General features: G+C 46.9%; 1 protein-coding gene across 7 annotated transcripts in view; it reads right to left on the reverse strand.

Annotated features, from left to right (window-relative positions):
- Positions 1-939: 939 nt before the first annotated feature.
- Positions 940-14,052, reverse strand: part of PAK1 (p21 (RAC1) activated kinase 1) — a gene marked incomplete at its 5' end in the record, with an annotated part of 31,472 nt that continues 18,359 nt past the window's right edge. For 5 of the 7 annotated variants that reach the window (XM_082336995.1, XM_082336996.1, XM_082336992.1 and 2 more), the window contains 6 exons: positions 940-1,115; positions 3,041-3,178; positions 4,682-4,878; positions 6,683-6,782; positions 7,248-7,365; positions 13,612-13,724. In XM_082336995.1, the coding sequence (XP_082193121.1) occupies positions 1,029-1,115; positions 3,041-3,178; positions 4,682-4,878; positions 6,683-6,782; positions 7,248-7,365; positions 13,612-13,724 (753 nt within the window). In that variant the 3' untranslated portion in view covers positions 940-1,028. The remainder of the gene's footprint in view (positions 1,116-3,040; positions 3,179-4,681; positions 4,879-6,682; positions 6,783-7,247; positions 7,366-13,611; positions 13,725-14,052) is intronic. The other 2 variants (XM_082336993.1, XM_082336994.1) reach the window with 2 other exon arrangements.

A 14,052-nucleotide genomic window follows, 5' to 3' on the forward strand; every position in this document is an offset into this window, starting at 1 on the left:
GTTTTACAGACTATTAGCAACCAAAGGAATCAGTAGCATAAAGAAACCACTATAATTTCAAAAAATTAATGTCCCCATGTCTCCAAGAAAGCAGCATCCACGATCAGTTTGTTTTCCATTGGACTTGCTCTAAGAAACAAGAGTTTGCAACACCATTTTGCAGGCAAATCTTATCTTTATAATAGTAATTGCTCTGTTTGCTTTATCACAGAGGGCAAGGGTCTCTAAGAAGCCTCACAGCGCTGATAAAATAACCCTAAGAGAGCTCTCTGTCAATTTTTCCGGTGATTTACCTTCTAGAACATCAGAAATGTTTGAGATTTGTTTAACTAGTTGAGTTGAAACTAAAGGGGGAGGGGGGGGTCCCAATTCGCACAATCTGGCAGAAAGATCATCCAGGAATTCAGTTCTCCAACGGCTGCGGGAAGCACACAGAGGCTTTCTCCATGCTCCTCGAAGCACCCAGCAGTGCTGTAGGAGGGATGCGTATTCACGTCCTCGTTCCCCTTTCAGTTGTTACAGCTGTTCACGTTTCTGCTGCCTGCTTCCTTCCCTCCTCAAGTCATCTAAAGCAGAGAGCAGCCTCAGTGGTGTAGTAGCAGCTTGCCAGAAGCAGGAGAAGTCCAGCCAGCAAAAGATTTAATTTATTAAGATAAACATGGTCTAAGGCTCCACATTATTTTTAAAAATAAACACAGTAAGAAATATGAAAACAAACTGGCTTCGCTACGCATAGGTCACGTTCAGATGTTCTCAGAAGGATCTTCTCAACCATACAAAATACTTTTCCCCTCTCACCCCCATCACAAGGACGGAAAGACAGTTCACCAGGTAAGAAAGATCGGCAATGTCCCTGTTGCGTGCCCTTCCACGTTCAGTGAAAAATACCTCTGCCACCCTTCAGGGCAGATCAAAGTTTTAAGAACAGCCCTGTGAAGAAGGAACAGAAGGGGAGAGGGGCAGATAAATCAGTCTCTGAAATGAACATCTAAAAGTCTTGACACGACGGCTGTGTTGACTCCACCACTTTAATGGTTGTTCTTGGCTGCCTCTTTAGCTGCAATAATCAGAGGAGTGAGACTAGATAGAGGCTTTGCAATTTTCAGGAACTGGTGCTAGGAAGAAGAAAAAAAGAAAAAGGGTTATGTTTTTCAGAACATGCCCCTGAAGTCTGGTGGCTACTCAAAATATTGGCACCTAGACCCATATGAAGTCTAACAACCTACTCTAATCTCTGAACAGGTGAAACCAAAAGGTCTGTTACCACCACAAACTTTCGGGGCTTGCCTGAAGTGATTAACAGATTTGCACCCAACACATGCTAAAGTCTCCAATGTTTGTACACGTTCAAGACTAAGCAAAACTCAGCAAGTTGCAAGACTTTGTAATTCCCCCTGAGGAATTATAAAGTCTTGCAAAATCTATAGCGAAATTCTGTGTGGGAGGAAGGTGTACTAAAAACAACCTGTGTAGTTCAAACACAAGGCACAGGGCTTCCTGCAGGAATCAGCTCTCATTTCTCTCTTCCCTGTTACGGCAGGACTCATGAAAGCACTGCCCTGGCCTTCTACAGATATCAGATGTTTGCAAAGCAGGTGGAATTTAGGAGAGCAGCACAGAGCTTACAAGACAGAACCATTCAGTCAGTCCCCTGTACAAGGTGCTCTGTTAAGTAAAACAGTATTGATTATCAAAACAGCTCTCAGATGAGAGTGAAGGCATGTAGGGCAAGTTCAGAAGCTGTTCGGAAAATAAAAAGCAACTATATCCCACAGGACTTCTGAGCATCAGAAGGGATCGATCAGCCAAGGCAACATGCTTCAAAGATGGGGGGGGAATATAAAATCAAGAGGCTAAAACATAGTTAAAACCAGGCAGAAATGTTACAGTCAAAATGTTCTCGTGCTCCAAGGACCAGAACATTACGGCTCTCTGATATTTTGGGGCTGGAAAGTCCAGAAGAAAAAGTGATCTTTCAACTACCGCCGTTCTGCTGGTGATTAATGCTTCCTTACAGTCTCAGAAGGCAGCAACACATTCCAAACTGAATCCACTAGACAAACTAGTGGAAAGAAAGGAAAACATAAAGGGGAACTGTCTCACAGCTGAGGTCTGAGTGCCCTTGATCACAGATTTATTTTACAAAGAACTACATTTTCCACCCCATGGCAAATTTGACAGAAGGAACACACGAACCACTCCTCTCATTCGTGTTGGTAAAAAGCCTGGCAGCTTGGCCCTCCCCTTTCGCCAGGAGTTCAGACTCAGACACCAGGTTTTCAGTGAAATAACTGATGATAGGGTGATGAGACACTGGAACACGTTGCCCACAGTAGTTGTGGACGCCCCATCCTTGGAAGTGTTCAAGGTCAGGTTGGACAGGGCTTTGAGCAACTCGGTCTAGCGGAAAGATGTCCCTGACCAGGGCAGGGGGGTTGGACTAGAGGATCTTTAAAAGGTCCTTTCCAACCCAACCCATTCTACGATTAAGATATCTCACAAGCTTTGTTCCATCACCTCTGTAAGGAGTAGTATCTGGCAAAATGTGGTAATGCCAAACTGCTCCAGTTAATGCAAGCCACGCGTATTCCAAAGAGCTTTGTTATCCTTCCACAAGAAGGGAGATGGCCAGAACTCCCGATAACTAGAAGCCCTCCTGCTGTCCAAATCAGAACAAGCATGGCCAGCCATGACAACACATACAGACGTCAGGGCCAGCTGTGTGAAGAAGCCACTGGAATTAAGGGGCTCAGCATTTGGCAGGCCTGGGGCACAGCTATTGTTTGAGGCTGGTTACAGAACACGCTGCACAGCTGCTGCTAGTAGCAAGTACAGCATAAAAAGGGAGTAGTCTGTTAACGCTTTATTATAGATTTAGGTTTTGGGGTGGGTTGGTTTTTTTTCCTGGCAGGTTACCTTAGCTGTGCTTGTGCCTTCAGCTGATGTAGTATTTAAGACCCCAAACAAGATCTCTCCATAAGCCTGGCCTCACTCAGGATTGCATGATGACATTGATTCAGCCCTGTTCCCCATCACCTACCTGTAGCAGCTCTTTTGCAGAACCTCTCTTTTCCACGTCCATTTCAAGACAACGATTTAAGAAGTCTCGGAATATGGCTGAAAGCTTTTCCGGATTCTGCAGTTCTGGAGTCCCATTAGTAGCAATGAGATACAGGGCCTAAAGCAAAAACAAGCACCAAAGAAAGAGGAAGTTGTGAAGGTTAGATTCCATCTCTGGATTACAGACACACTCAGTTCTCCTCTCCCTCCTCCCAGTTCAATGGGGAGGAAAACCCCCCCACCTTATCAGGGTGACTAACCAATGCTTAAGTTTCTGCAAACAGAATAGCTGCCAGCCCTGTTTTTATGTGGATGGGATCCAATCCTTTATTGTTTTACCCTCGTAATCTGGGTTTGGATCCTGCAGCCCTCTCAAGGGATTAGGAGGACAAAAACAACATTCCAGACCGTGTTTACATAGGGAAGTTAACTGGCATGACTCTACCAGTGCTAGACTCCTGCAATAACTATATCCGCATGGGAACGTACCCCTGAATAAATAGGAGATTCTGTTCTGTCGGTACTTTGCCTGAGTGCACGAGGCCTAAAAAGTCAATACTATAAAGATGCAGTTGGCTCCTTACAAAAGATGTCCAGCAGACCCTCAAGCAGCTTTTAACAACCTGCAGAAAAAAGCAGATTTGCTCCTGCTTGGGGTCGAAGCATCCACAAACACCCCCACCTTTGAGAACCAAGGAACTCGGAATTCATCCATTTCAGGATTTCATGCAAGAAACTTCCTGGATGGATTTTCAAAGGAAACGGAAATCTGTCAGAGACTTGTTAATATGCAGGCCCTTGGAGCACATCACTCAGTACATCCCACGGGAGCAGTCTGATTGCCTGGGAACTGGCACAAGCTGAGTTAAATGAGGCCAAAGTACTGTTACTTAGCCACCCTCGTTAAACTCAACAGCCAGTTTCTTTCCTTTCACTCTTTGCTGCTGTTCTTCTCTCCCAAAAATCACTTCCAGTGCAAGAGATGGAGACAAAAGTTAAACAGAATTTCTCTAGATCCCTTCATCCTGTGTGGCTGAGGGAGAAGCCATAAACCTGGCTTATATTAAGAGCAGTTACATCCCTACAAACTGACAGCATCTCCCCTTTCATTAAAAACTAAACAAGGGAAAGACATCAGGAGGCTTAAGCCCTGTCTAAAGGCTTATTAAGCTTGTGGCTTTATTTGGAGCATGCAAGGAGGAACAATCTGCCAGTAGGAAAAAGCTCCATTTGTAGAATAGTAACGTGTCATACTTTTGAACTTAAGGAGAACTCTTCCCCACTCACAGGGCACAAGGATTCAAGAAGTCAGCTGCTTTGGTGCCATCAGATACTCTTTCTGCCTCTATCAGCATCTCCAGAAAGTGGGAAATTATGAGTATGCATGATCTAACTCATCAGAGCTGACCAGAGGGTCTGCAACAGGAAGAACCCACACCTCCGCTACCCTGAGCAAACTATGGCTTTTAACTGAAACCATCTTAATCTTCTTACTGCGACATCTAAGGAGATACAGGGCTGCAGGTGGTGAAACCGCACTGGAGGATTCACCTGCCTCCTTTAGAGCCTAGTTTCATCAGCAGGCTTAGCGAAGACCTGGGGGCAAAAGATACTCGCTTACTCTCAGGGGGTTCTCATTGAGGTAGGGGGGCTCTCCTTCGATCATCTCGATGGCCATTATCCCCAGCGACCAGATATCCACTTTGGGCCCATAGGCTTTCCGCGTCACCACTTCAGGTGCCATCCAGTACGGGGTCCCCACCATGGTGCTGCGTTTGCTCTGCTCGGGAGTGATCTGGGCACAGAAGCCGAAGTCAGCTGGAAAATTAAAGGAGGGGGAGGGAAAGAGGCACAGAAATCAGCAAGTTTCTCCAAAAACAACGCTTACTGATGCCAGAGCTGTAGTACACGTTACCCTGCTGCACTGTCTGGTGCGTTGCTGCTGCAGCTGTGAGAGGAGGAGTGGTTTTGTGGCTAATAACGGTGTTGAGAGGTAAGTTTCTAAATCTGACTCACTGAGGCCATGAGGATTACAGAGTTGCTGACTTGTCTGTGTGAACGATGGGGATCAGTAAATAACCGTATAAGGATGTTGAGACACTTGACTGTGTTTGCAGCACTATGCAGCTGTAATACACTATGTAATATATGGTCTAAAGACTGTTCCTGGGTACGTGAAAACAGAAATTAATGCACAGTCTGATCTAGATACACTCCCCAACCCACATACCGTGTTGTCTGGTGATATTTTCAGTCCCAGAGACATTACTTCCCCTGTAGACATACCATCCCTCAAACAGGATTTGCTTTACAGAGCAAACAGTGTTCAGAATAAATTTGAAGTACTTAAAACTTATACTGATTATTTTCTTCAAACAGACAGGAAGATGGAGAGCCTTCACACAAAGATTGCTGGGTCCTATGTCTTATTTGTATTTGACTTACCAAAAGAAAACTAATTCTGTTCTTGTGAGCCCAGCAGAATCAACACAGCAAGAGACACTGCCCATCCTGACCCCCTATGGCACCGCGGGTCTAATTTTAGGCAGAATGATGAAAATTAAACTGATCCCTAGCTGAGTTTTCATCAAGGGTAACAACCAGGAAAGGTACATATGGTTCATAAACAGAGCAAATTTCCAGCAGAGCCAATAAGCAGCCCAGGTCCAGAAGGTTACTGCATCCTATCCACAGGGACTTCTCTAACTTTAAACTACAGCCCGGTACCTGCATACTGTGCTCAAGGAAGTTATTCCAAAAGAACAGAGCACTTTGGCCCTGATCAACTATTCAGCGCTAACACTCCGGAGATCTGACTGTACCAAAGTCCATCTTTAGCCTAAAAAGCAATTATGCGCAAAAAAAAAAAAAAAACACCTTCTTACTCAGCATATCTGCACTGTGTGAATTTTGAGTCATATCTGCTGTCACTGCTGACAAAAATAGATTTATTTATGCTTGTTGGGTGCTAGCCAACAGAACTGAGAGGAAGAGAAAAGGAGCACAATTCTGTTAAAGCTATAGGTGGAAGATAATCATTCACTAGTTTCCAGACTTCTCTCTGCATGAGCAATGACAAGCACAACGGCTACCTTAGCACCTGAGGGGCAGAACAGTCTCAAGGTCTTCATTACAGGTGATAACACAAGGAGGAAACAACATTTAGAGTCCAGTCTGGGTTGGCCTCGTAAGATTAAATGTTTTCTAGTTAGATGGTTTTCAATTCTCCCTCCACTCCCCCTGCCCCCCAAGTACCTGCAGTATTTTCCAGGCTGAAGAGATCACTCACAAATAAAGACTTCTAGCCCTACACCTTCAAACTGAGCTTTCTAGACTGGAGTAGCATTAAAATACTGCTTTTTATTCCACAAAAACAGATGGCCCAAAGCTAAACGAACCCCAAACCTCACTTCGAGTCTCATATCGGTTCACAAGGACTCATGCCGGCCAATCTCCATGAAAGCCAAAGCCACAAAAATACCTACAGGAGCATTTCTACAGCCTCTTCATCACCACAGCATCGAGCATCTCTAACACCCATCTCCCCAACAGGCCTGGCCCATAGCAGATAACAAGCCTGGGTTGGTAACTCAAGTCATCACCAGCAACGTTCCCCACGTACTTAGTTTAACAGAGCCATCCATTCCCAGCAGGATGTTGTCACTCTTGATGTCTCTGTGAATAACTTGGTTTGAATGGAGGAATTCCAGAGCTTGGAGACACTGAAAAATAAATAAAATAATTGAGATATTCTTACTGTGCATGAAATTATTCACCAGTCATAATCAGTCACCTAATGGACTCCAACAAAGCGCATTTGGAGTAGCAGGGGCTTAGTGTCTTAGAGTCTTTCACGTATCCAGTACGTGCAGGGCTACAGGGAGATATCCCACTGAGATCAGCAGGTCCTAGGAGGACAGGTTAGTCCCAAAAGACCTGGAGAACAGGCATAACCAAGGAGATTCCAATCCCATTTTGCATTCCAGTCCCCCCTCTAGGGTGAAACATATTAGGCTTGCGTTAGGATTGTATGCTGCAGCCTCCCAGATGAAATCCATCCTTTGAAAGAATGACTGCTGTGTTACAGAAGCTGGAGACAGCCATTCCTGTGGAGCCAGTGACAGGTCGTGGAAAGCCCGTGTCCCCTTCCCAATCACAGCTCCCTCCGAGCGCGCGTGCCACTTTACCTCTCGGCACACAGCCGCGATTTGTCCTTCATCCATGCAGGTCTCTGTCACAACATCTGTTAGGGAGCCTCCTGCCAAGTACTCCATGACCACCCAGAGCTCTTCTCCTACAAGGTAACTGAAGAGCCAAAACCAGATTTTAAAATCAGCAAGTATGAGCATGCCACCGCTTACCTAGCCAGAATGCACCGGGTTTTAAAGCTGTCTTAGAAGTGCAGAGAAACCATGAGGCTTGGGCAGCGTATTTAACAGTACTGGGGCACCAGGTACTCGTGGTACTTTCTGTACACGGAAGGATCTGATCACAACCTGAATGATCAGAGGGAAGGCAGAGTGCAGAAAGTCGAGGAGAGAGGTAATGGGAGAGCAGGCTACAAGTTTCCTGGCCATAAAAGCAAGGCTGAATTTTTCTGCCATGGAAGGGGCCCAGAATAAGATGGAGACCTGACCTTACAACTCCTGCTGCCGCTGGGAGAGAAGGGGAAGAGCCGGGTCAAGGATGGAGCCCAAGCATGCAGCCTGGACGTTTGGCATACAGAATGGCTTTTGAGGGGCTCCTGCATCAGAAGAGGTGGCTGGGGGCTGCTCCGTTACTACTGGCATCCTGCTGTCCTAAGCCACTGCCTCCTTTGCCTAGGCCCAGGGACAATCCTGGGTGACACAACGGATGGTTGCCCACGAACAACAGAGAAAGAACACTTTTTTTAAGCATAACGCATTTGAAAGTTACCTCAATCTTTTTCATGCTACCAAACCAGTTTGGGATTTTGTCTGAAAAATTCAGAACTGTTCATAAGGGCAAATGAGAACATCTTGCTGGATACAATAGCAATTCTAAAGATGTAAAATAAAAAAGGAAAGCCCAAAAAAAGGCAGGTCTTGTCCAAAAAGGCCTGTAGGAAGATGGGGAGGGGACAGCTGAGGTCAGGGCAAGTTTTCTCAGCCATTTGGAATAGTCTTCTCTGCTGGGAGTTTGTGTGCTCATCTCTAAAAGCAGAAGACCTGGGATGAAGACTTCCGCATTAACTCATTTACAAAAAAAACCCCAAAAAACCAAAACCAAACAGCAAACCCAAACCACCAACCACTTCTGCCTTTTTGGGCCCATCTGGCAAAACATCAACACAATCTTCTATGACAGATATATCAGGATGACACGTTCCTGACGGAAGGAATCATCAGCTTGAAAACTTGAAAACCCACCTTCTCAGCCTATCCACCTATTTTTAAAGTGAGTGGACAGATGAGTCAGGAGAGAGGGCAGAGAATCTAATTAAAAGCTTCTGCTGGCATTCGAGTTCATCAAGCAGATGTTTGCTTTGCTCTGAAACACTGATCCTACTGAAGAGTGAATTTGCTAGGAGCCAAAGGCAAAAAGCAGGACAGGTTCTAGGGAACAATTAGCTAGAAAGCAACAGTGAAGGAGAAAGAAGTTAAGCCCAACTTGGCATGGAAAGTAGACAGAGATGAGGTGAGACATCACCGGAGTGGGCAGGAGGTAGGCTTTGACCCCAAAAGGACACGCTGCCAACATCTGAGCTGATGAAAAAACTCCCCCCAAATAAGAATTGTGGTCTGAGCTGTGTGACAGAAGTGTTATAGTTATGGAGAGATTTTAATATTGGAGACAAAGATGGTATCTTTGTTTGGTGATGCTGAAGACTATGCAGGGAGGCAGAGTCCAGAGTTTCTTCCAGGATACAGAGCCCAACGACACAAGGCTATGCTCCTGGAGCAACCAGGTCTCCAACTCCACTACAGAAGAGAAGCTGATGCACTGGCAGTTTTTTCCACAGCAGACACCCCAGCAAAAACCAGTATCACCTGCACAGAAGCCCCTTGGAGTGACAGGGGAGCAGCAGAATTGCTTTTAGAAGTGCTCCTGCCACCTCTGCAGGTCACCTACCTTCTAATGGGCTCCGAAAGCCACTCCACCGACACCCTTCCTTCCTGTCCCTGTGCTGTTGCTGCTGCTTCATCGCTCCTGCCAAACCAGGCTCTCTCCAGATTTTATCAGCACCCTCTCAACAAATCGGTGTCACCCTGGACATCGCAATGCTTCCCTTCATCGCCACTAGCACCCTCTGCAGCCCAAATCCACTCGGCTCTAAGGATGGGAGCAGAATGGGCTCCACCGCTCCTAGGTGACAATCTTAGGTTGCACATGCTGGGAGCAAGCTGGTATCTCTCCACAGCCAAAAGGGATGGAGCAAGCCAAGAACCACACTGTGAACCAAAGCTGTGTCCTGAGCAGCCAAAGGCATGTGCCAAGACCCAGGCACCTCAATTATGGATAGATCTGACTTAACACGCAGGGAGATGGAACTAACGGTGGCTCCCCACCAGCTGCTGCCAAGCAAACGTCATTTCAGAAGACTGCGTGGTGCTGTTGCGGGGATCTTTTCGCTCTCTTGCTGCAGCAGAGGCCGGTTTTAGTCACTGAGCTGCCTGCTGTAGGCGTGCCTACTCTCTCAGCAGTTCCAGAGACACCACCAGGAAGTCCCTACACCTACGCGCTGCTCTCCATGCGACGTCAGGCATAGCATGGTGTTGCACCTTGTCACCCACAGTCACCTTTCAAAACAAGGCTGGCAGTAAAACCAAGCTGATGAAACTCTTTGAGGAAGAAGGAGGCAGTCTACAGCTTTCTCTTCACCCATCTGCAAGAGCAGGTAACGTCTGCTCCTGTAAGGTGTTCCTCAGTCTCCACTTAGAGACGTCAGGAAGGCGTCCACCAAGCCCTTCCTATCACAAACCAGTCAGTCATAGTCCTTTTTTATTGATAAACTTTACAAAATTTGGTTTTTACCCAGAAGAGCAAGGTCATTCATTACAGATTTCTGCACCAGTAACATGCCTCCAACATGGAAACGTGAAGTTAGCCTGGAAAGAAATCCATGTTTTCTTGTAGCATGACTGTCATACATCTTCAGCTTTCTTCCTTGACCTTCCAGCCCTAGTTGAGTTTGGGGTTGGGGTGAGGGTAACAGTGGCTACCACTTAAAGTGAGGATTTGTGGGGTTTATTAGGTCAAGGAAAGGTCTTCAGAAAGAAACCAAAGGGCAGGAGTTTGCTTTGCCTAACAGCGGGGATCTGATGCCTGTGTTTAGATGCCTGAGTTTAGAAGCAGGGCTGCGAGGGCCTCTTTCACACAGTAGAAAGAAACTGGCACCTCCAGAAGGTAACTCAGCACAAGCGGCTGCTTGTCTGCACAGGAAAACTAGTGTCACTGTCTTCAGAGCCAGATGCTTCTAAATTCAGCTCCTAAGTAGAGCTGAATTAGGCCATGTCACTATCTTAAATGTCACAGCACACCTTTGTGCAACACTGGCCACTTACACTGCAGCAGAAGAGCCGTCTTAACCACGAGCAAGTAGGCCACGCAGGTAGGAGAGGATAAAGCACAGGAAACCCTTGCATAAGGGCAGAAGCTGAGGCAAAGAGAAGCAAGAGAGCTGGTTTGTACCCATGACTATCTTGCAGCTCCCATTAGGGACTCGGAAGGGCAGACATTGTCAAAAACAGAACAGCAAAAAAGAAACCAGGTCCCACAGTGGCAAGTGCATCCTTCCTCGTCCTTCCTTCTGCAACAGCGGTAGGCAGAAGCCAGCCAGTGGCGTTCAAATATCAGTTTAATTCAGCACTCGGGAAGCAAACAGGCACATTAGGCCAGGCAGGAGGGACGCAGCCCCCTAGCAACAGGATCCTGCAGTTGCAAAGCTGAAGTGCCATAACAGGCACAAGAACCCCCATGTTCATCCTAGTTGCTGCTCTGTCCATTTGCAGCACTCAAACGAAAGCTAATCCCTCTGAAAAAGATGAGTGAGAGAAAGTGGAGGACAAAAGCAGCAGCTTTTGTTGCTGGAAGTTTGAACAAGACAGCAGGACGTGCAGCGGCCCTACAGCTGGGATGTACTGGCTAGACAAGGCAAGTGCATGTACTCAGCGATGCTCTCTCTAACGGGAAGAACGCGTCTCTCAAACAGTTTTGCCGCAACAAAGCCTCTCATCAGCCAGGAGAAATGAATAGTTTCAGCCCAGATTCAATTCTTAACTCTTCTTTACCACTTGTTTCTTTTTACACAGGTTATATCCTTCTGCTCTTTTAAAAAGAGGGCATCTGCCCAACATCACTTCCCTGTGCCCGCACTCCTTCCACAAAATTTCAGGAGCAGACTTTCTGTCCCTTCAACACAGTAGCTCTTTACAGTCATGCACAGGACACAGCACCGTATAAATTCAGCATCACAACTGATGCTGCAGTATTCAAGAAGTACTTTTTTTGGCTAAGACATTAAAAGCCTGTTAAAGAAACAGCTGATAAGATTTTAATATACATGCAGAGCAAATAAGCGTGCAAATACTCTCTCAGATTTCCCAGAGATTCTAGGTCACATCCCTCCATTGCATCTTCAAACAAAACAAGCTGCCAAGATTAAAGCCTGCAGCTCACCCTATCTAAGCACCCCTTACCCTACAAAAAGCCAAACCTGTAGTTCATCAGGGCCACTGGATTCCGACGTGAGTGCAGCAGACTGAAAAATCTTGCTGCAGCTCGACTGGAACTAGCTGTACCTTTAACATCAGGTGAATGACACAGGCTTGACACAACGCACCGATGTTATGTCGATGGTGAATTCAAGCCACCATGCAATGCTTCTGCCTGCTGGGCTTTCAGTACGCCCCAGATTTCAATGCTGACAGTTTGTGACTGTTTCCTGGAATTCAAACAGGGGAGATGCAAGAATTTCTTGCACTTTCAAAGGCAGCTCCCTACCCCCAAAGAAGCACATTTACCAGTTACTCTTTCCGAAACAGCCAGCCTCCAAACAGCTGATGATGGCGGCACTGCGACCATCACCCTTACGTACAGCATTAACATCCTGTGGGGAAGAGCTCTCACAGCCACGCCTGTTTGCAGACTTGGGCATTTTACTGCCTTGAGCTGTAGCGACTAGAATTTTCACAGCTACACGTTTATTTTAAAAACAGCTTATGCTGAGAGCAGCAGCCACTGTGCTGCTTGCTTCTGCTCTGTTATTGTCCCAGTCCAGGGGACATCAGCTCAAGAACAAGCAGAGCAGGTCTGTACATAGATAAGCTATTAGGTGCAGCTCTTGCGGTAAGGAGAAGTAGGGATTCAAGGAGGAGCTGTCCCATATGGATGTAACATATCCAAGGCCAAGCAGGAGTGCCACAGCATGCGTAGGAGCCCACAAAGCCCAGCTTTGAGCAGGGAATAACCCTCTTCCCTCTGTCTTCCAAAGGGTTCTTACATCTGTGCCCGGTCTCCTTTCCTCCCTTATTCACAGCCGTAAGAAAGCAGCCTTGCTTGGTTAAGTGTCGCGCGTCATTCGCCCCCGTCACTGTTACGCTACTGTGCGGAAAACCTCAGTGGACAGCCACAGGAACAAGATTGCCATCCAACCCTGGAAAGAGTGTGCTCCTCCGCAAGCAGCATGTCAGCATTGCTCAGCAGAAGAAAAAAAAAGGAGGCAGAGGAAAGCAAATACAAATAACACAGTTCAAACTATTTCTGTTTCTCCTCTAGTAGCAGGAAGGAAAACAGCTTGTTGTGTCAAATTTGGCAAAGGAGAGAGCTGCAAAATGGAGTCCTGACAGCACAGTGCTAATGCCTTTGCTGCCAGCAGCTCTGAAGAGAGCCGAGATACCACATTAATACCGATTCAGACACCCGTTTCTCCTAGGATATGAAGAGAGACCACCGCCAAGCCACTCACACCCCAACACTGCCACATGCATCAAGCAAGGCAAGGTTGTCCTATACCTGCATTAAGCTGAGACAGGATCACTTAAGGCCCTCACCCCAAGGCGGCCCTGGAGGGGCTGGAGCGTGGCCAGAGCAGGGCAGCGAGGCTGGGGCAGGGGCTGGAGCACAAGGCTGGGGAGGAGCGGCTGGGGGAGCTGGGGGGGCTCAGCCTGGAGAAGAGGAGGCTGAGGGGAGCCCTCCTCGCTCTCTGCAACGGCCTGAAAGGAGGCTGGAGCCGGGGGGGTCGGTCTCTGCTCCCCAGGAACAAGCAACAGGACAGGAGGCAACAACCTCAAGCTGTGCCAGGGGAGGTCTGGGTTGGATATTAGGAAAAACTTCTTCACCAAAAGGGCTGTCAGGCCCTGGCACAGGCTGCCCAGAGAAGTGGTTGAGTCCCCATCCCTGGAGGTATTTAAAAGCCGGGGAGATGTGGTGCTTAGGGACATGGTTTAGTGGTGGCCTTGGCAGTGCTGGGTTAACGGTTGGACTCGATGATCTTAAGGGTCTTTTCCAACCTTAACGATTCTATGATTCTATGAAGACAGTGACAAGGAAGTATTCTCCAGAGTCCCTTTGTGTCAAATCATGACATACCTGTCCAAGTAGTTGACAATGTTGGGGTTTTTGTTTTCCCTCATCACAAGGATTTCGTTAATAATCAGTTCTTTTTTGGGCTGCTGCTGCAAATTCATCTGTTTGATCGCAACCTGCAGTGAAGAAAGACCAAGTACAGCATTATTACAGGAGTCCCCTAGAAACCTGCCAGTACCATCATCGATTATTTTAGTCCCACGTTCACGTGAAGCGGGAAAACACTTTTTCATCACGGGTTGCTCAGCCATTTAGTAACTCTGAGTTCCTGCAGCCAGTCCATTCCCCCACGTGCTGGAGGATACTTAATGCCAAAAAGGACAAGGGGAATTACTATTTTCATACTGGACCTTTATGTCACAGTTGGATAGCCATCTCCATCTACAGCTTCTTGGTAACAAGAAGGAAGAGATCCCCTTACTCTAGTATGGACTGATATATCAA

This window comes from Platalea leucorodia, assembly GCF_965183815.1.
Source record: "Platalea leucorodia genome assembly, chromosome: 2".
NCBI classification, from domain to species: Eukaryota; Metazoa; Chordata; class Aves; order Pelecaniformes; family Threskiornithidae; genus Platalea; species Platalea leucorodia.